Source organism: Rattus norvegicus, chromosome 2, assembly GCF_036323735.1.
Source record: "Rattus norvegicus strain BN/NHsdMcwi chromosome 2, GRCr8, whole genome shotgun sequence".
Taxonomy (NCBI): domain Eukaryota; kingdom Metazoa; phylum Chordata; class Mammalia; order Rodentia; family Muridae; genus Rattus; species Rattus norvegicus.
Window position 1 is genome coordinate 5,745,961 of NC_086020.1, and position 23,330 is coordinate 5,769,290.

Sequence of the window (23,330 nt, forward strand, 5' to 3'; positions counted from 1 at the left end):
ACTACCTCAGAATAAAATGCTGGAAAACAATTTTCCAAGCAAATGGTCCAAAGAAACAAGCTGGAGTAGCCATTCTAATATTGAATAAAATCAACTTAAAACCAAAAGTTATCAAAAGAGATAAGGAAGGACACTTACACTCAAAGGAAAAAACCTACCAAGATAAAATCTCAATTCGGAACATCTATGCTCCAAATGCAATGGCCCTACATTCATAAATGAAACTTTACTAAAGCTCAACGCATACACTACACTACACACAATAATAGTGGGAGATTTCAACACCACACTCTCATCAATGGACAGATCACGGAAACAGAAACTAAACAGAGACATGGCGAAACTAACAAAAGTTATGAACTAAATGGACTTAACAGATATCTATAGATCATTTCATCCTAAAACAAAAGAATATACAATTTTCTAAGCAACCCATGTTACCTTCTCCAAAACTGACCATATAATTGATCACAAAACAGGTTTCAACAGATACAGGAAGATAGAAATAATCCTATGCATTCTATCAGATCACCATGGACTAAGGTTGGTCTTCAGTAACAAAAAACATAACAGAAAGCTCACATATACATGGAAGCTGAACAATCCTCTAATCAATGATAACTTGGTCCCATAAATGCTAAAGAAATATTAGCAGTTATTAAACATCTCCCAACCAAAAATAGTCCAAGACCAGATGGGTATAGTGCAGAATTCTATCAAATCTTCAAAGATGATTTAATACCAATACTCTTCTAACTATTCCACAAAATAGTAACAGAAGGTACATTACCCAATTTGCACTTTTAAGTCACAATTACGCTTATACCTAAACCATACAAAGATCCAACAAAGAAAGAGAAAGACCCATGAATATCGATGCAAAAATACTCAGTAAAATTATAGCAAACTGAATGCATCAAAACAACCATTCACCATGATCAAGTAGACTTTATCCCAGGGATGCAGGGATGGTTCAGCATACAGAAATCCATCAATGTAATCCACTCTATTAACAAACGCAAAGAAAAAAAACCCCACATGATCATTTCATTAGATGCTGAGAAAGCATTTGACAAAATTCAACACCCCTTGATGTTAAAAGTCTTGAAAAGATCAGGAATTCAAGGCCCATACCTAAACATAGTAAAAGCAATATACAGCAAACCAGTAGCCAACATCAAACTAAATGGAGAGAAACTTGAAGCGATCCCACTAAAATCAGGGACTAGAAAATGCTGCCTACTCTCTTCTTACCTATTCAACATAATACTTGAAGTCCTATCCAGAGCAATTAGATAACAAAAAGAGGTCAGAGGAATATAAATTGGAAAGAAAAAGTCAAAATAAAACTATTTGTAGATGATATGATAGTATATTTAAGTAACCACAAAAATTCCACCAGAGAACTGCTAAGCCTGATAAACAACTTCAGCAATTACTCAATCATAGAAAAACATACTTGGCATGCACTTACTGATAAGTGGATATTAGCCAAAAAGTTCAAATTACCCAAGATGCAATCCACAGACCACAGGAAGCTCAAGAAGAAGGATTACCAAAATGCGGATGCTCCCACTCCTTCTTAAAAGGGGGAAAATATCCATAGGGGGGATATTGAAGCAAAGTTTAGAGCAGCGACTCAAGGAATGGCCATTCAGAGCTTGACCCACATGTGGCCCATATATATACAGCCACCAAAACTAGATAAGATTGATGAAGCTAAAAAATGCATGCTGAAAGGGACAGGATATAGATCTCTCCTGAGAGACACATTCCGAGCATGTCCAATACAGAGGTCAATGCCAGCAGCAAACCCCAAACTGAGAATAGGACCCTCTTAGGAGAATTAGAGGAAGGATTGAAAGAGCTGAAGGAGCCTGCCACCCAATAAGAACAACAATGCCAACCAACCAGAGCTTCCAGGGACTAAACCACTACCGAAAGACTATACATGGACTGACCCAGGGCTCCAACTGCATATGTAGCAGAGAATAGCCTTGTCGGGGCACCAGGGGAAGGGGAAGCCCTTGGTCCTGCCAAGGTTGGACCCCCAGTGCAGGGGAATATGGGGGGGCAGTAAGAGGGATGTATAGGGGAAATACCCATATCGGGGAAGGGGAGGGGAAGGAATGGGGGTTTATGGAAACCGGGAAGGGGAATAATCTTTGAAATGTAAGTAAAGAAATGTAGCTAATAAAAATTTTTTTAAAAAAAGAAGAAGCTATGAATAAAATCTCTTTTGAAAAAAATTGTTATAGACTTTTTATCAAAATTTTCTAATTCCACTGATAAAGAATTGCAGTTTTAAAAGTGACTATCAACTCCTAATTCTTAATGATTTCCTTTTAGAATAAAGCAGAGGAAACACAACTCATACGTGTTTCAGGAGAGGAAATAATATGAAATTATTTCTGTCAGGAAAATTTGATAACCCCATTTCTTCAGCAGAGCCAGTCCATGTGGGAATTCTATTAAAATAGCAGATGGTGAAAATGCGTAACTTAGAACCTGGGCCCCTAGTAGGACAACCGAAGTTCTGAGTTGTTGACCTTGTATTTTCTAGCTGTGTGCATTTAGTAGGTGATTAGTAAAGGCCGTTAAATGGTGTTAGCATGATAGGAAACTATGCATATTTAAGGCAATATAAAAATAATAGGGTAGTTCATGCTGTTCCTAAATCAAAATCTATATTAAATGCTAAAATAATAAAATGTAAAAGCTCTTTTGGCATTAGCTCCTAATGATTGATGAATGCTACTTAGAACCTAATAATAGTCTAGTAATAATTCATGAGGGAAAGCATCATTAAAATATATGCAAAAGAGCAGTGGCCTCAGCACTGAGTTACCATCAGTTCTCCTCAGCAGTAGACTACAAGTGAAATATGGTCTTTTTAAAAGATCTTAATTGCTCCTTATATTTCTGCTATGTTTAAGTATTAGGAAAAAGTTATTTTCTAACCTTAGATGTTTCTTCAGGTTCTGGCAATAGTGGTTTTCCATCTTTATCCTGTAAATGAAATTGGAAATACATTGAAAAAAATAGAAAAATTTGCTTTCATGTTCCATTATATTTGTTTTAGGCAAATCCAGGATGTGAGAGGTAAGCTTATTTTTTCTTATACTTGAGTAAATTAGTTTTAGATTTAATTTGTATAAAGTACCAAAACAGGAATCTGACTAAAAGATCAAATATTTGTAAGCATGCTGAAATTTGTTCTTCATTACAAGATACCGAAGGATTTATTGGTGATGCAAAAGGATAAAACAAACAAACTAAAGGTCTTTGACAAGTATAGTACAAGTATGTTAGTGAATTTTTTTAATATTCAGAGTGTGTGTGTAGGTGCACATGTGAAGGAAGGTCACATGTGAAGGGAGGTCAGAGAACCATTTGCAGAGTTGGTTCTTTCCCTATCACTTAGGACCCAGGGATCTAAGTCTTGGTGTTGAGTCCCTCTACCCGCTAGTGATCTGGGGTACCCGCTACTTACTGGGGTAAAAAATATTCTGTTCTACCGAGCTCGGTCTGAAGGCACATCCCTATGATGCCAGCAGCTGGGAGGTAGAGGAGGATACAGGTGTATCCTTTTGAACATGAGATTTCACAATTTAGGGAATGTGTTCTCCTCTTCCCCAACAGTCAAATAGGTAATAGCTTTAAAGACTACTTTAGAAGCCATGAAAGGATAAAACATCACTGAGGAGATGAAAGCAAGAGAAATGGGTCCAGCATCTTCTGAGTTGATCTCTGAAATGGGACAGCTTTGTCAAAGGAAGGTATATTGTAAGCATGACTACAGAGAAGTGTACTGCTATACAGAGAACTTACTATGGCTTGCTTTAACTTGTACCTGGCCCGGAGTGTGTCCTTACCTTTACCATATTTGTGCAGTTATGCAGAGAGCTTACCTTGGCTGGTTTTAACCTGTACTCAGCAGGTACTGTGTCCTCATCTTCACCACATTTCTCCTGCCTTTCTTCTTTTGCTTTTGCCTGATGAAAATGGAGAGGAAAAAAAGCAGCAATTAAATAATGAATGTCATATAGACTGATGTCACCTACTTAATGTACTATTTAAAAAAAAACATACAATTGGATTGAAGCATTTGGAATTTTTTGTTAACCAAAAAAGACTGTGGAGAGCAGTTGTGAGTAGGCACACTGAGATACTCTGCTTGGTCTAGGACAAAGTGTTTTTTAAGAGTGTTAACTCTCTTGCTAATAATCCGTAGCTCATTGACTTTGAAGGCTCAGCAAAGTAAATAAAGGCTCCTTGGAAGAGAGTAAGCACAGCAGAGAAATTAGCTGCAATAATTATTAATTATTGCATAATTCCCATATATCTTGACCCAACAGGGTGGTTATCTAAGAAGGGAAAAAAAATCATATCCAAATCTCTCATCCAATTCAGAAATGGGAAAAGCAGAGAGTCACAGATAGGGTTTCTTCATGGAGAATTGATTAATGATTTGTAAAGGACTCCCTTCAATAGCAGCAAGACTTACATCGCAAGATCAGTGAACCAGGAACAAATCAATATAATTTACAATGGAATCTACAGGTGAGTCTTAAAATTCTATGTGTAAGGATTTGGATCTACTTCAAGGCAAGGGCTTAGAACCTAAGATATGTGGCACAATTTAAGCAAATTCTGACTCAACCCACTGTTCCCCTCTCCACTTCAACCTCAGTAAATTTTATTAGTTCTTAAAAATATTAAGCAATTTTAGTTACCCAGGTACTGTTCTCTGTTCTGGGACTAGAGTTTTATATAATTTAGGATGGAAAGAACTTTGTTTCTATTTGAATTTCAGGTTCTACTCTATTACTGCCTATTGGGTTCTGTTATGTAGCAGTACTGCCCAATTCTGGAAGGTGTGCCATTTCTAGCTCCTAAGGAAACACCATCAATATCGATGGCCATCTGCAAAGGAGAACTCTTCATACTTCCAGGCTATGGGCAGTGACAGATACACACAGAACTGAAACTTTTCTTTACCTCTTTGTTTTTTTTTTTTCATTATCACACTATATATATAGAGATACCAAAAAGGCCAAATTGCAAACATGTTGGACCAGATATACATAATACATAAAAATAGGGTATGGCTTAAAAGATATTATACTTAAAATGTTTATTTTATGCTATGATGTAAGACTTGAAGTGGGATTGGGTCTCTTCTCTGGAAATTTCCATAGTTTGTCCTAGCATGGGTGTGGGGTGGGCTATGGTAGCTATGGACTCCTATAAGGAGGACCTTTGGGAGCCTTATCAAAACACCAGTCTACTCACTGTAAATGACCACCCGAGATTCCACAAATTAGCTCAAGAACTTAGAGAACTGGGAGATCTTTTTAGGAAATAGTTGTAGTTTAGGACCAGGGAAAAGCTTGCATGACAAAAGGGTGGAAAGTTATTTTATTAGTTTACTAGTCCTCACTGGTTACTAGTGGACAGTGAACACATTCCCATGCATACCCCATAAAGTAATGAGATTAAGAATGCTGTGAAATGAGTTACTTTTATGTCACTTTTCCTACATATTCATGTGAATTAGTGACAAAGTTAGACTGTACTAAAACTTTGACCAGGTTTATACTTTCTCTCTCCACATATATTGTCTTATTAAATTACTCTAATTATCTATCCACCAAGAACCCCTCATTAGAAACAGCAGCCTCTGAATGTGCACCTCATGATGTTTGGACCCATGTTCCCTTTCTTCTAAGCATATCACATGGTCCTGGAAGACAGAGATTGTTTCTCCAGCTCCCTTATGTTCACCCTCATGAAGCTTCTCATGCCACACTGCAGTTGGTGAGCCTTCCCAGAAAGTAGTAGACAGAAACTGGCCCATAGTAGACCTGGGCCAATTCAGACTCAGTCAGAGTTCCTGGGAGTCAGGAAAACTGCACTTCCCTGACAACCCTAAACAGGAAGTGACAGCAAAGCTATGAGCATTGTGACAATGCTGCTCACTACATTCCTTTCCCTGATCTGATAGTATAGTACTCCTAAAGCCTTTGGTTGCCCATTCACTTCCTTCTAGGATTCCTGTCTTGTCAGACACAGTCAACTTATTTTTGTCCTTTCTCTTTCCCTAGGAGAACTGATTCAGAAAAAGTATATAAAATATCACACTTGTATACTAGTGGCAAGCTTGACAGGGCTTGCTAGGGGAATGGAGACTATGCGCTAAGTGTGCATATGCTCCAGTAAGCAAGTGGTAGAGTGACTGTTAAGCAACTCTTCAGTTTATTTCAAACTGAGACAATTTTTCAACCTTCGCTCCCACAGTAATATAAAAGAAGGGTTATTCTTCTATAATCATCTCCCTCCATAAGCTCTCCTGAAAATACAAATTCCCAATAATTAGAAACATCAAATCTCACAGGTTCTCAGTACACTACTACTGTTACCTTGCTTAGATGCCTCCTTTGCTTTGGCAAGTGAGGTATTTCTTTTTCTTCTCCCCCTCTCATCATTTCCCTTTTTGTCTTGATAAGAGTTCATCATGTAGCCCAGGCTGTTCTAAAACATGTTCACAATCCTCTTGCCTCAGCTTCTCTAGTTCTAGAAACTCAGATGTAGGCTAATATACTGGACAAAGTGGTTTTCCATTTTTCAAATGCTAGATTCTGGCCCAGGTCCTTGTATAGGCCAGGTCAATGACTGATTACAGAGCCACTTCTCTATCCTTACTTTCCACATATTGAACACAACAGATGTTTTACATGAATACTTAAGTATCTGTTTCTGTCAGTTGCTCACTCCCCAGCAATAAATACCTACATTTACTCTGAAAGGGAAGGAAAACGAAGAGTAGTTCATTTTCAGTTCTAACAATGTATAAGAATTCTAATTATGTGCCAGTGCTCAGCTGTGAGCTGTAGACTAACAGGCTTTGATTATGAATTAAAAATTATTACCTCTTTGACTTGTTTGGCTTGCCTAAGATGGCTCTGAGGGTCTGGCTGCCGGGTGCCCAGTGAATCTGACAGAGCCTGCAGGGCTTGATCATTCATGACCTCCTGTTAAAAATGAAAAAGTCTGTACATAAAAGCAAAGCAAAACAAAAAACTATTTAGAACTTAGACAATCCATATTATCTACTTAATTGTTTGTGAAATATACATTTTAAATACAGAAGATGAATTATGGATTGGGAAATTACTATGTGGAGGAAACATTATTTGAAAATTAAAAGAGTTAGGAAAAAGAACTTACAAATGAAAACTTGGTCTAAGTTACCAGACCTGCTCCTATAGCAACTGCTATTGGGCACACTTCAACCCTTACTTGGCAAGTAAGATATATGATTATAGTAATGATATTGCAAAAGACCTTTATCAAAATTAAAGCTGGAAGCAAGTAAACTTGCACAACTATTTTTCTGTTTTTTAAAAATGTCTTTGTAAAGCATTTTCTGAAAGTCCCACCCTTCAGCAAAACAGCCAAGCTCAAGTAAGTGAGAAGCTGAAGTAAATTCTAAAGACACAGTGTTGGGGCTATGAAAACCCTCAGGGTGTGGTGTTCCTTCCATTCTACAGATAAAAATAAACTGTTCATGCCTGCAGGGCAGAGTAGAGGCAGCCCTGATAGAAATGGTCCTTAGCATTATCAGCACCACTCACAGGGTGTATACACCCACATTCAGCCTGGAGCTACAGGATCAAATTTGAAGACAGAGAATTAAGGTATAGATGGTTGTTGTTACAAGAGGCAGACAGAAACAGCTGTGCTGACATTCCTGTAGTGACTCACAAAGCTCCCTTTAGGGAGCTTCAAGTCTAAGATTTCATGGTCTGTGAATAGTGTCAATTGTGAATTAGAAGATAGATGATCTTTGTTAGGATAAATCGATGTCAGGGGTAGGGGTAAGTGGTGGTGGGGGCATATACCAAGTGTATGCCACTGAGAAATCACTCCATGAAACAGATCTAGGGCAAAAGGTTTACTTTGTGGGGGGCGGGGAAAGGGGGGCAAAAAGCTGTGTCAGTGTAGGGACATGAGACAGAGATACAGACAGACAGACAGACCTAGACTTACTGGGAAATAGAGAAAGGACAAGAAAGACAGAAAGAGGAAGAGGGAGTTGGGAGAAAAGGGAGAGAGGGAGGGAAAGAAGGAGGAAGGAGAGAGAGAGAGAGAGAGAGAGAGAGAGAGAGAGAGAGAGAGAGAGAGAGAGATCTAGGGTAGGGTTGCCACTGAGTCAAATGGCATAGGCCCTGATTTACAAGTCTTGCATGACTAGAGTAAAACTGGCTGTGCTTTAGAAGCATTCGTAAATAAGCAAACCCAAACAAGTAACTGCTGTCATATGGGCCCTGGCTATTTAAAGAAGTAAGTAAGTAAGTACCTCTTCTACTTTCCTTTTCTTCTCCTGGGGAGGAACAGCACTTCTGGTCACTCCTGCAGACTGAGCTTTCGAACTTTCCCCAGTAGACTTCTAAAAATGAAAATACAATTATTACAAACAGAACTAAAACTTTCTTTTTACAGCCAAGATACTTTCTTGCAAAGTCCTTCTGAATAGGGCTGAAATCAATACCTCTTTCTCAGTTTGCTTTCCAGTTGGAGAGCTACAGGTGAAATCAGATGACAAGGCATCTATAGCATGGTCGATTCCCATAGGTTTCTAGAGAAAAGAGCACAAGATAACACCAAAGAGTCCAGCAAAGAATTTTGTATTCCTTAGATGCCAAATGAGATATGTTAATGAAATAACTCAGAAAGAAGCCATGTTTGGAAGGGGTGGGTTCTCTTCCTCCTTTTCCTTCTTCCAAAGGAGTTACATGTGGTATGTGCTCATACTAACAACTATTAGTATTTATTATATCCTTCCATCCTATTATTTCTACCTTCATATTATATATGGCCAAGGACAGAGGAAGAGCCCCATGCCTACTACCATGCTTTGATAGGATTTTTTTCATTTGTATTTTTCCTGGTCTTAGAGATTGATCCCAGAGCCTTACATACTAGGCAAGTACTCTGCCACCCAGATATCTGAGATATAGCTCTAGTTTAATTTCAGACAGGGTCTAAATTATCCAGGTTGGCCTTAAATTCAGCTTTTTGTGTAACTGGATTACAGGACTGTTCCACCAAACCCAGTTAGGTACTGGTAGTTCTATCTATTGACAGTGTCGATACAGATGTTAAAAGACATGCATACAAACTCACAGGAGAATCTGGAAGAGGTCCTGTGATAGCTTCATTTTTCTGAAACAAAAATGGAAGAAGTTAAAAAGGAAAAATTAATTCTTCTGATCCACAATATGTATTCTCAGTCTATGATGAGCTAAATTGTGTATTCTCCCACTCACATGCTGAAGTCCTGAAGAACTCTAGAATGGTAATTTATGTGGATATAGAACATATATGTAAGGAATTCATTAAAGCAAGGTCATTAATGGGAATCCTTATCAAATGGGACTAATATCCTTATGAAAAGAACAAAGTTGGGCCCAGAGGAAAACAAAGAGGAAAGGTGATATGAAAGGACCCAGGGAGAAGACACTAGCCTAGAAGCGAGTTACCCCTCCAAACACTTGGAAGGAGCCATCTGTTTCCACACCCTAATTATGATTTCCATAAACACCAGGCAATGCATTTTTCTCAGTTAAACTATCCAGTCTGTAGTACATTGTCAGAGAAGTTCAAAGGATAACACAACATTACAGAGGGTACTTCTCAATAATGACAATTGCATATGCCCATTTCATTTTCTAAATGTTGATATTGTTATAGAATTTTCTTCTAAGAAGGAAATGGTAAAATAAAAGTGAAAGATAACTTACCTCCAGAAGTTTCCTATACTCTGGAGGAATAGTCCCTTCTTTTATACCCAGTGCCTCAAGGTAGGTAGAATCCATTGGGTCCTGGAAGAAAATCATACATAAAGACTTACTACACAGTTAACCTGATGAGAATGACATGTGAAACTAAAGTACTATTCCAGTACTGATTTTTCTGTACCTATTGAGATGAAAAAAAAATCATTTAGGAACTAAAATAGATCCCTAAAGTTCTACTTGTATACTAACAATTAACTAATTAGCTTTAGAGATAGGACTTCCACTTTAAGTCCATCATTCCTATCATTTTCTATTGAATTATATTCTTCTCTGTGGCTTTTTATTTTTTTATAAACTCAAGAAGTAACTTTTGAAAATATTTTCATTTATTCTAAGGTTTATTTTTAATGCTGTGATACTTGTACCATTTTACCATTAAATTTAAACTGAAGGGGAGAATGTTTTAAAAGTATTGTGAACATAGGAATTCATAAGCAATATACATTATAACTTTGCATGTTTTCAAATGCTATATAAATTCTATAATTTTGTTGCTTTGGTTTATTTTATTCAAAATCATGGCTTTGTAAAGTATCCATGTTGATGCATAAGTAAGTCATTTTCCTTTTAGAAGGCACCAAATAGCTTCTTCTTTTCTGTTGATCACACTGATTTCAAATGTTCTTCCATTATCATTCACTGTACACAGTGGCAAGACTCTCTGGAGGGGTTTGTGACTGAAGGGAACATCTCTTTAGAAACTAATGCCTAAACTGACCTGTCAGTTTAACCTAAACCTTTGGCAGTCTGGTTGATTCAAAGGCACCACAACATGCTTCATGCTATTTTCCTAATTCCCTGATAGACCCTTGTACTATTTGTTCATTCTCCAAGCAACTTTCTCTTAATTCTCTACTGAGTTGTCTTTGTCTCTGTTTTTCTATTTATTGCAAACTATAGAAACAATTGTTTTCGTCTAATCTAGAACTTTTTAATACCAGAAAAAAAATTACACCGTTCTTTGGAAATCAAGAATATATTAGCTTAGGATCATAAGGACCTAAAATTCAAAATAAGTTCAAGTCTACTGCATCAAATCTAAAGGATAGAAAACAAGATGTTCTGACTTACTCAGTTGTTCCAGTAAGAGTTTGAGCATTGTCACACATATTCTGAATCAAAGCAACTGCGTAGTGTCACAAGGCAGACCATTTTCACCTTCACCTCTGAGTTTTGGTTTCTAATATCAATTCTAATACCATCCTGCTTCTACATAATAAACAGAACATGATATGCAGTCCTATGTTTGATAGTCATAGCTTTATTTGCTTTCCTACCCATTAAGGATGAATTCTTACTGCTATCCAACACGTACCAGAACTACTGGTCCAGTATATGGTGGATCATCTTTGTTAGTATCTTCACATTCACCTAAGGTGTCTATCAGGTCATCCAAAGCAGCATTCACGCCTGACTGGAAATGGAAGAGATAAGGTTTGTTATTTGGTAGATATATTTCCCTTGATTTTTAACTACTAAAATGTATCAAATACTGTAATTTTTCCAAGTTCAAAAATAATTAAAATGTAGTTCATTTTTAATATGAAGATACAGAGTCTAAATTCTGAATTGGAATGATAAAAAGCCACATTCACATAAGAATCACCATTTCAAAAAATTCCAACTCATTAACTACAGCAACAAAAGCTACCAAGCCAGTGTACTGTCAGTCAAGAAGGAAAAAGACAATGAATGCAAGGATTAGCCATGTGGTACTTGTTGGTTTTTAGTATCCCCCATAGTTCTATTCTAGCAAAATGTGTAGACAGTAACTCTTCCAAAAAGAAGCCATTTTAAAAAGTAAATTTTCTTGTATTTTTCCATTCTTTAATGAGTGCTGTTGCTGTTCACTGACTTGCCCAAAGACAACCCTGAAGAGAAATTATGTGAGATCAATCCTAGAGACATATGAATTGCCAGTTTAGTTTGACAACATAAACTTAACATATTAATGAGAGGTTGCTGTCACCTTATTCTGTAGTTACGGATAGTTCACTCTGAACAGGCACCTGACATGGAAAACAATCTCTGTCTTCTCACCTTAGGCATCTTTACTACTGTTTCCAATAACACATACTTTGTCTTATGACTTGTATGACACTTACTACACAGCTCAAACTTAAAAGTGTCACTGAATATGTCTGATGGTTTCCTTTTAGAACTACCACAATCCTATAATGGTTTTAGGCCTCATTAGACTATTGATATATGTAACAGAAACTAGGGCACATTAGCTTTAGACTATTCTTCCCCTTTTTATTTATTGTGGTTTCTTTTAGGATAGGGGATAGATTTTTTTAAAGTACCTTATATTCTTTACCAGTAGAGAGGTAATACAAACTACTTAGACAACCCTTAGATGTCCCACACTAAAACCAAGAGACTTGCCAAGTCTCAAGCATCCATGCATGTTGATAAAGAACACATATTTCCAGAAGAGAAACTGCAAATGAACTTGGTGTAATGAAACTAGGATTTTCAAAATAGAGCTTTATATCATAAAATGGTACAAATACAATGTGATGGCCACATTGTCAACTTAGTCATAACTTTTTAAATTTTAAGTCATTACATTTTTCCTTTAAAATAACAAGAAATCAGGCTGAGACAGGAAGCAGAAGATAAATATCTGATGATGAAGTTTGGTCTCCATACCTTGTCAGATAGCTTGTTTAGTGTGGACTCCATAGGTAAAGTAGGTGTTAATGATTTCTTCTCTTTTTTCTAGAGGGAGTTTTAAAGGACTTAAAAACGTTCATACACTTTATGAAACAGCATTATGGCACATTTAAGATGAATTATTCAAATATTAACAGCCTAGATCATGTTCTAGTCCCATGAACAACCCTGGATGGTGACAGCAAATGCTTCAAAACTACTACAAACATTAAGCCTGTTTAGTGACGGGAAAGAAAGGGTTAGAGAGATCAGCTCATAGAGGAAAAGAACATATGTGTCTTAATTGGATAGACTGGTTTAACTATGTGATAAATCCAAGGAAAGATATAAAGAAAAGCAATTAAAATGTTTGGTATATGGAAGGGAGAAGAGGGGAGGGAAGAGAAACAGAATAGGATAGGAAGGGAAAAATGGAGAGGAGAAGAGGAAGGCAAATAGTGGAGATGAAGTGACTTTCCCTGGGTTATAGAGCAAGAAACAAAACCATGATCTGTACCAGGATTGCCTGTTCCTTTATCCACCATACTTACCCTGGGCCGTGAAACCCTACAAGTTGTTTCTGAAGCTGCTTCTGGTAGCTTCTGTTCCCTGTTTGCTTCCGCTCACCAGGACAACTATGTCTCTTTACTTGGTTACTCATTGTTCCTTCCCTGATTTTCATGTTATATTTTCTCCTTTTACTACAAATTATTGCAGTTCGTGTAGCTGGTAACTTTCCAACCAGCAACCTTCCTGCCTCTGTCCAGACATAATCTCTGAAGATGGCCCTGGGGATCACTGTGTCAGCTCTTATCTTCCACACCTGCCACAGTAAAGCAGCATTACCATTCTGTCCTTGTCATGTCACCGTGATATTTCTTCTGACATTTCCAGTAGCACATACTCTGTATACTCCTGACTTATGATGGTGGTCTATGCCAAATCCTCTAGGGCCAGGGACTCTTGGCAGCAATGATATTGGTTAGGTTATTTCATTTAGGACCTTCTAAATCATTTGAACATAATAATTTCAGGCAGCAAATCTCAGACTGCCTGAATTTGTATACCAGCAGTGCATACACAGGTACTTGAGAATTCTAAATCGTTTCTCCTGTCCCTTGTTTTAATAGTGATATGAAGACAACAATGGTAACTACCTAGGGGTTGTGAAGGTTATGTTAATGTTTGATACTTGGTAAGTACGATGTAAACACTTGCTGCATAATTAAATGGCAAATTAGCAACTGCTATGATTTTGGTGCTAAAACACGGTGCCAGGTGCAAGCCAAAGTCTGGTCATCTGAGCCCCTTCCTGGAGTGAGCTGCCTCCTTGTGTAGTTTCGTGCACTCACAATGCTTCCTCCCCTCTTCCTATCTCATCTTTCTATCTCTATCTCTATTCCTACTTCCTCCCTTTTTCTGTGCACCACACAATATGTTAATTATTTTGCTACATACCTTTCCTTAGGTCTAACAAACATTTAAATCCAGTCTAGCCTTAATTAGGCACAGCCCTTTTTCCACATGCACTCTATAAACTTCTGTTGATCTCTGAAAGTAACTGAAGTTTGAAGTTCGAGCACAGTGCTGTGCTCCCCCACTCCACTGCTAAGCAGGCATGTGCTCTTAGTGTTGACCCTTGGACCACATAGTGAGCACCTCCAAAACCTTGGTGTTGTGGCATTTATCTTGTCTTACTTCAGTGTCACCAGGCTACTTATGCCCTATTTTGAAGCCCCAGCACATTGTGCGTTTTCTTTACCTCTGCCCTCTTCGGCCAACTCCTTCCGAAATCTGAATGTTTTCCCTCTGCAATAACTAAACAGCTTTCCTCTTTTCTACTTTTTTTTTTTTCTTTTTCTTTTTTTTTCCCCGGAGCTGGGGACTGAACCCAGGGCCTTGTGCTTGCTAGGCAAATGCTCTACCACTGAGCTAAATCCCTAACCCCTCCTCTTTTCTTCTAGTATAGCTCTATTAGCTACATAATGACTCACCAGCATCGCTGAAACAGCCCCAAGCAAACTGCAGCTTCCTGCCACTACCCACAAGCTCCTACAGCATTCTCCCCAGCAGTCCTAACCTGTCTTTTTGGTCTTTCAGTCACCTCTAGACTCTGTGCTTTCTGACACGGGAATGTGCTTGTGCCCAGAACTCATCTGAAACTGCTCAACACATCAAAGTGTTTGCAAGCCTGGAATCCCAGCTGTCCTGTCAAAGGAGAGCTCTCTCTTGAAGTTCTGTGAATTCCCTGAGTCAGATGGAATCTACCTTTCCTCATAGAATGTCTCTCTAGGTAGGGGATTTTCTTCATCTGGCCAACACATTCTATAGTCAACTATAATGCTTCAAACCTGCCTCATACTAAAATAAGACAGGTTTGATTAGTCCTACTGAGATGGGTATGAATCAGGAGTAAAGTAAAATAAAATACTTATGGAAAGTCCAGAATCAAGCCAACGAATGACAGAATTCCATGTAACTTTTTTCTCCTTTGGATCATTTACCTTTTACTGATAACATGGGCTATTTAATTGCTAACATCAAACCTTAAATTTTGAAAACTTTTAAAAGGTTATGTTTTAACATTTCTAGTTAAGTCTACTATTTTTCAAATTAGTTCACTTAAATACACACTCGGTCACAGATTTTCCCAGAGTGATGGTAAGTCCTGAGATAATATACAAGTAATCTATCACAAAACCCCTCATATGTGAGTGTTTTTATGAAAAAGTTTTTGTGAGTTTGGTTAAAATAATGTGCCTGGCATCCCAAGAAAGCAATATGTTTCAGGGAACTTGTAGCTTTTTCTGTGACTTTCTGCACACTCCCAGACTGGTACCTGAAGGTCCTTTAAGGCAGGTTTCCTGGGACTGGCCAACACATCATGCTATCGACTCACACCCTTGCTGTGATTGTGAATTAGTGTCAAAGCTGCTGTTGTGAACATTCAAAGCTGAGTGCAATACACTCATGAACGTTTCATGTCCTTGATTTCATAACTGTGACCTGGAAGGCAAAGCCTGAACCAACTTTTTGATTTCTTTGGCATTGATATCAGGCCTTATATGCCAGATTCCCAATAAATATTTACTAGATATATAGTTTCAAAATTATTTCAGTGTTTTTCTCACTTTAAATTCCAAAAACATATGCTCTTCTTCACAAAAATACACAAACAGTATCCATTATTTCTGAATGGTTGTCTGATAATGTGCTTCTTAGAACCAGAGCCTCATAAGCATGGCTCATGTTATGTCTGTCTATGAATGCTCACCTTAACAACCACCTTGTCTGAGGCAGTGGCCACAGTCACACCTCCAGCCACACTCTCTCCATCAGCAGAAGGAGCATCTTGAAATTTTGTCTGAGAGCAGAGATAGAAGAGTGACAGGACTAAGTATCTTTGACTGTGACCAAGATCATGAGTTTCAAATGTCACCAAAACCTGCAGTAAGATTCAAACTTAAGGACAAAGGCTGCCTTAGGCAAATAGTAGGTGGAATTTAGGAAAACATCCAGTTCCAGGAAATGAGCTAACCGCCCTTTGCAGGGGTCCTTCACCACCCTCTTCTGCATGCCAAAGATATTTCCCCCACCAAGGGCCTCCAATGAATTCAAAGGACAATAGGCTAGGCGACCACCAATGAATTCAAAAAGTAATAGCCCTCACCAATGAGGAATAACCGACTCATGCTTAGGTTACTAAAGCCCTGAAACAGTATAAAGGGTGTGGGCTTCTGTTCTTCAGGTCACCTCTGTCCCAATTACAGAGTCACCCCAGTGTACTGGATTATTAAACCTCTTCCTTATTGCATCGATCTCCATCTCCATTTCTTCGTGAGTGGGACCTCCTGGACATAGGGCTCATCGGGTCCTACACTGCCAGTTTGCTTTTAGAAAATTACTGTGGAGAGAGTTTGCTAACTTCTTCTCCATGTGATACAAAGTTATGCACAACATAGGGCTGGTCTCAAGAACTTACAGAGTCCATTTAGGTCAGTCACACAGATGTGCAAACACCATTATACCTGGCCCCAATGAGCTCAGTGTGCAGTTGCAAACTGGAGCCCACAAAGGAATTGTGGACACTTCTCCCAACAGTTGTCATCTGAGCCCAGTTCTCCAGATAGTCTGATTTTTAAAAGAAAGTATAGATGGGTATTTTATGTGAAATGTCCTGACATCTGTTGCCAGCATCTAATTAAAAACAATTGTAATAAGTTAAAAATAATTTTAAACAATATTGTAAGCTAAACAAACAATGTGGTTATATTTAACTGCTGAACCACTTATTTGTAAACTCTGATGTAAAATGTATTTTGAAGTAGGTCTAGTTTTTATCTTCCAAATGTTCTCAATGAGAATCTTCTCATATATTTCTTTTAAGAGCAAAGTGTCTCTAACTTTCACAGACAGATGGATGGGCCCAGAGAGACAGAAAAAGAGAGACAGAACAAATATGAGCGAGAATGCAAGGCATCTGTTGGCTGAAGTTTACAGGGATCTGAAAAGCAACCTCATTTCAAAGTTTTCTGCTTGCTGGACACCAGAGTCATGACTGCTGCCTATGGGCAGCATGAGAAGTGCATTTGCCCAAATCTACCTGCTGGCCTTCCTCAGGCACTCCATTATCCCATATTCCTACAATGCTTCTTGCAAAACCAATGCAACAAAAGCACGATGTCATTACAATACCAAATGTATCCAGTGCAACCTCACAAATTCAACTGTATGTTGAGAGCCTTTTTGGGGCTACAGGCTTCTAAACACTAGGCAGGAATTTGACATTATCAGGACAAAAGAAAGAAGCCCAGGGCAGGAATCTGGCTTTGGGCTTGGGCTCAGGAAATGGGCTCTGATTAAGAACATTTACATTTGAGTTAATATAAAGAGCAGAGCAGGCTCAGCAGAAGCATGCATGGCAGTCCTTTTGTCTTGCTCATCCTGACCAGCCCCCAGAAAGGAGTTTACAGGATTTTGATTATCACCTTGCTTGTTCCTCAACTGAGAACTGATCTTATCATTCTACATGTAATTAAAGTGGCATAAAAGCAGATTGGAAAATAAAACATCTGCTTCAGCCTCAGAAATGGCTGGAGTCACGTTATAGTTTTGTCTAACTGTCTTTTTTCTTTTCAACCCTCATTCCTGCCCTGGAGAACCTGTTGATTGACTGAGCTGGCTTGGCCAACTGTACACTTTGGGATAAGGGGAGGGCACACCTAAAAGTAAGATGATATTAGTGTCTTCATCAAGCTCACCTTTGATTCTGATGATTTCTCTGACACTATCTGCTCATTTGATCTGGAAAGTGCTTTTTCTTTGTGAGCATGCTTACTTCCTGTATCTGATGCATGCTTAGGAAGAGTTTGGGGCTGAAAGCACATACATATATTATTAACATGATGGTGGTTTAAAACAGTTCAGATATTTTTATTGATAGAATAAAAGCTGTGTATAACAGTTGTGCTTTTTACAGTTCTGAACCGTGAAAATATCAATTAGTATGTGGTAAATGCCATTGTACATTAGGTACAAAATCTGAAATACTGGAAATCCTCCCAAAATCTTCATTAAGAATCACTGAACACTACAGGTGGTCATTGATCACAGAGGCAGGCACATTTTTAGGAGTTTGAGGCAAGTCTGGTCTACAGAGCTAGTTCCCAAATAGTCAAGGGTTACTGAGAAGTCCTGTCTTGAAGAACAAAAGCAAATCAAAACAAAACAAAATCACAGAACACTGCTGTTAACATATGATGGCACTGGGTCAGCTGAAGAAACAAGTTAGTGTCATATTGCAACAGATATTGCTACACAGGATGAAGTGCCAACAACAATCACTCACCTCTGACCCTTCCTTTGGCTTTCCTTTTGGCTTTTTCTCATGAATCACAGGTGGCTGTTAATTTCAAAGAAGTAAAACCTGAATTACTGTATTAAAATCTACTATTTTTATAATCACAAATTGTTCCCCAAATACAATCCCAACTAAACTATCCTGTCCTCATGAGTGAATCCAGGCATATACTGTGGTCAACAGTGACCTCCAGCAGATTCTATTGGTGGCCACTATCAGACACAGGAAAAAAATTGTCTTTTTTCTAGAAAGATGTCTTCAAAGACACTCACTCAATAAAATCTTGCTGCTCTGCACATTCCCTGAGATTGATTAGTAGATACCAGGCTAATTGTAAAGGCATCAAAAGATTAAAGTGAGCATGAAGTTTGCCGAGTAGTAACACACGCCATATCCCATTGCACTGATTTTGAAGTCTCTGTCCATAGGAGATGAAGTATGATCATATCCCCAAAGGTCCAATTCTTTTGACATTTGGTAGATAAACACAAGCATTGAAATGTGGAACAGAAGACAATTTTCACCTTATTTCTATTTCTAAATTTTTTTTTTAATAGAATCCACTTTGCAAAGGCTGCAGGCAGGGTCCCTTATAAGAATCAAATAAGCCTTACCTTTCACTCTCTGACCCCACCTATATCTGGGCTTCTAATGTTTCCCTTTGTTCTGTGCCCTAAAGAAAACCTTATGGTCCCAAGTATTTGCTTAAACACTTGAAGTAATATAGTGACACTGTACTGAAGGGAAAGAAGTTCCTGGCACCCTGGACGCCATCCTTCTGTGGAGGCAAGATGACTTTCAGACTTGACAATCAAGTGGCATGGAAGCAGGAGGAGTTGTTCTCAGGTGAAAGGGCCTGAGTGACTCATATCAGCTCCATCATTGCAGAGAACTGTCAAGATTCACCCACTTGCTGTCCTCCAATGATCTAGGGGCAGGTTCAACATGCTTCTCCTAGTGTTTCAAGGTATCTATTACTTATATTGTCTTTTTCCCTTTTAAAATTATTAGTATATGAGTACATGTGAATGTATTATGTGTGTGCATGTATGTGTGCCTATGTGCATATGTTGTCTATGTGTATGTTAGCATGTGCACTCATGCATGCATGCACGTATACATGTGTGTGTATATATTTATACATGTTCATAAATATGTGTGTATGTTTGACTGTATATTTGTATGTGTGCACATGCACATAGCAGAGTGGTGTAGTAGAAGTTAAAAGGTGAGTTTTAGGAATTGGTTTTCTCCTGCTGTGGGTTCTGGGTGAACTCAGTCTTACTAGAAAGCACCTTTACTTACCAGGCCATCTCCTCTGCTTGATCTTTCTTCCTTTGTTCCTTTCTTTAAAAATGTGAATTAGAACCTATTTTTTAATAAAATAACCTATTAAATGCTTTTTGGTTATAAAATATTATATATTTTAACAATGTATGGATTGAATGTTTTAAGGATTTTATATGTATTCTATGAGTTTATATTCTACAGAATAGTCAAAGGTATTTAAATTAGCTGACAAATTCCTATACCCATAAAGGAAACTACTCATTCATTATTATTTAAAAAGGGTCAGAATAATTAACTCACAGCATTAAACTATTTACCTCACTTGATTGTGACTTCTCAGACTCTATTTTCACAGCCTAAATTTGGGGGGAGAGGGGGGTAATAAAAAATGGGAAAGACAAATTAAAAAGATAACACTGGAGATAGTTTGCTAAGAATGTATGATGTTAAAAATATTTGAACAAAAGACAACTAATACGTTACTAATAGATAGTGGAATTAATATTATACTATGATTTAAAAATCAATATACAGGTAAACTATTAAATAAAACCATCAGGCAAATATAAATTTTAAAGCTAAATTTTATAAAATTTAGATAAATGGACAGTTTACTCCCAGATATTTGCACTGTTCTAATTCAAAATGAGGTAAAAGAATCCCTAGTAGTAACTTATGCTTTCACATACCTGGAACAGGAAAATGCCTAGGCAACATAATGGCATGGGAGATAGAAAACAAACAAAAGCTGGAAAGTGTAGATAAAGCAATTTGATACTAATGGAGCCAGGAGCTCTTAACATAGTCAAATACTGGAATACATAAACAAACAGGATGAGAACACTTTGCAAATGCCTCCTCATTAATTTGAACCCTGAAATACTTCTAAGAAACAGCTTGAGTTGCAGTAACTAAGGTAGAGATGTTAAGATAGCTTCAGTCATCTGTTAGAACTAGGCTATCCTATGTAGCAACTCCACGCCTTTTATTCTCCTAAAGTTCCAAGGAATATAAGTTTAACTACCCAACAGAGCTCAAAGAAATTTGTCAAGGAAATGGCACTCTACTCCATGATCCACATATCAGAAAGCATCTGAATCAACCAGTATCCTTTTCTTTTGCTTCTGGGGTCACTTAGTATAAGTTTTTTACTTGTAAATATCTACCAAAAATATTACAATTATTACCAAGAAACAAGGATTGCTATTCACTCAGTGCCAGGAGATGTTATTTGGAGTGATTATCTCTTCTTTCCAAAATGTAATCAAGGGAAAAAATTCTGCAGTGACTCTTTTGAAAGAGTCTCAAACAACAGAGAATTTGCACAAGGTTCCAACTCAGGAAGAAGATGCTGACTTACAGAATGCGAGTTTCCTAAGCTAAGGAGATTGCTGACAAACAAGTTAAAGGGCATGCATTCAGCTTGCCCCCCAAAGGATTTTACCTTAGCTCCTGTGGTACTCATTCTGGGAGATGTGCCAGTGGCAGCAGAGGAAGCTGTCACCTAGAAAAGAGAGAAATAAAAAGTCAGACTTGTCATAACCCCTTAAAATTGCCCTCATCTTTTCTTCACTGCACTGCCCATATTTCCACCATGGTTTTTCCTTGTTTGTAGTACCATGTCCACAAACTCCAATCTGTATTGCCAGCCAGAGGGCAAAGTCTTTGTGATCATGGATTCAAATTTAGAGTCTATTATGTGTTACATAATACTAGCCAGGAGTTTTTTATGTTTAGTTTCCTAAACAGGTTTTTCCTTCAGTAGATAACAATTACCTTGTACATTTATATATATATATATAAATATATATATGGCATATATATATGGTAAACTGTTATAATTGTTAATATTTTTAAAAACAATGTGTACTTTGACACTTGTTAGAACCCTTTTATAACTTTATTTAAATCCTAGCTAGGTGTTATTTACTAGCACCTGTTACTTTGTCTCAGTTTTTCAGCCATGTAAAATATGACATATTCCTATTTTGCTGGTTTTATAAGTATTTGTGATAATTGTGTACATTATACTAGCACATTATTTCTAATATGAAATAGTTTGAATGAGAAGGAATCCCCACATGCTTCTGAATACTTGGTCCTGCACTGGTGCTGTTTGAAAGCTATGGAATTTTTTGAAGTGGAGCTTAGCTGGAAGAATGGAGCCATTAGGATGGCATGGTTATAAGTGGACTGTGAACACCAAAACTGTGAGCTGAAATAAAGTCTGCTTTCTTTACATAAATTATTTCAGGTATTGAAGTAATTAACTAGTAATTAACAAGTAATTAACTAAATACATTATAAAATTTGAATAAACAAGTACACAACACAAATGGCAGTTGTCCTTTAATGCCATATAAGGAAAAAGAAGATGGAAGACAGGGCAAATAGAAACTGAAATGCCCTCCTTTGGAATGCATAGTGGAGGTGGAGTCCTACAAGTGAATCACCTAAGAAGTGGGAGATGCCCGAGCCTGTGGATGCATTCATATATTGAGTATTATTCCATTACTTGGTTTATATTATTATTTAGCTGATAATATTAAAACAGATATTGGCCATTTTGGCAAATGCCAACTCAGGTTCACTTAAAGCTCTTCACATTTGAATACATTAGACTTCACAGCTAAGGAATCTCATCTCACACAAGTTGCCTACTTGAACAACTCACTGTCAATATAGCTGTAACTCTATTAGGAAGGTGGAAAGGATATAATGTGGGCCTCACTCTGTCTCCAATGCCTGGCCCTGAGCCACTTCAGAAGTTATGTCAAGAAGCATCACAAGGAGCCTTTCACTCCTCCTCCTTCCTTTTCTCCCACTCATATTCCCACGCGAGAGGATCGTAGTATGATCCTGTTACCTAGTTCCCATGACTGAAATCACTTATCCACAGACCTCGGCTAACACTACAGTAACTCAACTATGGTAACTTACAATTTTAGCACACTGACTTTTCAAACAAAACCATATGAAAATACTTTTTTTCTGAGCACTCTTAAGGCAGGAATCAGTTGTGTGTCCCAACAGCATGTGTGCATATCCTCCCCACCTTCTCCACAAGCACTATAATAATCTCTCTTACACTTTCTTTTAAGGATAAGAAAGATAGATTATCTTTATAGATAAATTAGTGGAGAAATATATAAATAGCCATATTTTTCACTGAGAATAAAATTTGTTCTTCACATATTGTGAAGATAGAAATTTATGAATTTCTAACCAAATTCAGCAAGTGCCTTTCCTCATCTATGTCAAACAAGCAGCAGAAACAAATTGTAGGAAAAAAAAGTGTTTTCTATGATGAAAATATTTAGGTGAAAATTAAATTTGTAAAGTTTTTTGTTATTTATTTTATTTGTATGAGTTTTGCCTATATGTAAATATACACACACACACAAACACACACACACACACAATGTGCATGCCTGGTACCCAGAAGAAATCTAAAGAGAATATCATGTTCCCTGGAACTAGAATTATGAATGGTTGTGGGCCACCATGTGTGTGCTTAGAATTGAACGAGAATACTCTGTAAGAGTACCAAGGACTCTTCTCTGGCTTCATAAAATGTTGATTTTAAACATCTAAATTTATTAAAATATTTATAAGAGCACATATCTTTGGATTATCTCTGCCCAACTACTACTCCATTA

General features: G+C 37.6%; 1 protein-coding gene across 12 annotated transcripts in view; it reads right to left on the reverse strand.

Annotated features, from left to right (window-relative positions):
* Cast (calpastatin) overlaps window positions 1-23,330 on the reverse strand; it is a 109,581-nt gene that overhangs the window by 38,328 nt on the left and 47,923 nt on the right. For 2 of the 12 annotated variants that reach the window (NM_053295.2, XM_006231698.5), the window contains exons 3-16: window positions 21,116-21,175; window positions 19,989-20,027; window positions 18,370-18,423; window positions 17,783-17,896; window positions 15,796-15,885; window positions 12,519-12,587; window positions 11,179-11,277; window positions 9,807-9,887; window positions 9,190-9,228; window positions 8,555-8,641; window positions 8,363-8,452; window positions 6,933-7,034; window positions 3,912-3,995; window positions 2,962-3,009 (exon numbers count right to left, since the gene is read on the reverse strand). In NM_053295.2, coding sequence (NP_445747.2) covers window positions 2,962-3,009; window positions 3,912-3,995; window positions 6,933-7,034; window positions 8,363-8,452; window positions 8,555-8,641; window positions 9,190-9,228; window positions 9,807-9,887; window positions 11,179-11,277; window positions 12,519-12,587; window positions 15,796-15,885; window positions 17,783-17,896; window positions 18,370-18,423; window positions 19,989-20,027; window positions 21,116-21,175 — 1,056 coding nt within the window. Of the gene's footprint in view, window positions 1-2,961; window positions 3,010-3,911; window positions 3,996-5,695; window positions 6,663-6,932; window positions 7,035-8,362; window positions 8,453-8,554; window positions 8,642-9,189; window positions 9,229-9,806; window positions 9,888-11,178; window positions 11,278-12,518; window positions 12,588-15,795; window positions 15,886-17,782; window positions 17,897-18,369; window positions 18,424-19,988; window positions 20,028-21,115; window positions 21,176-23,330 lie in introns of those variants that run through there. The other 10 variants (XM_006231699.5, XM_063281351.1, NM_001033715.1 and 7 more) reach the window with 7 other exon arrangements.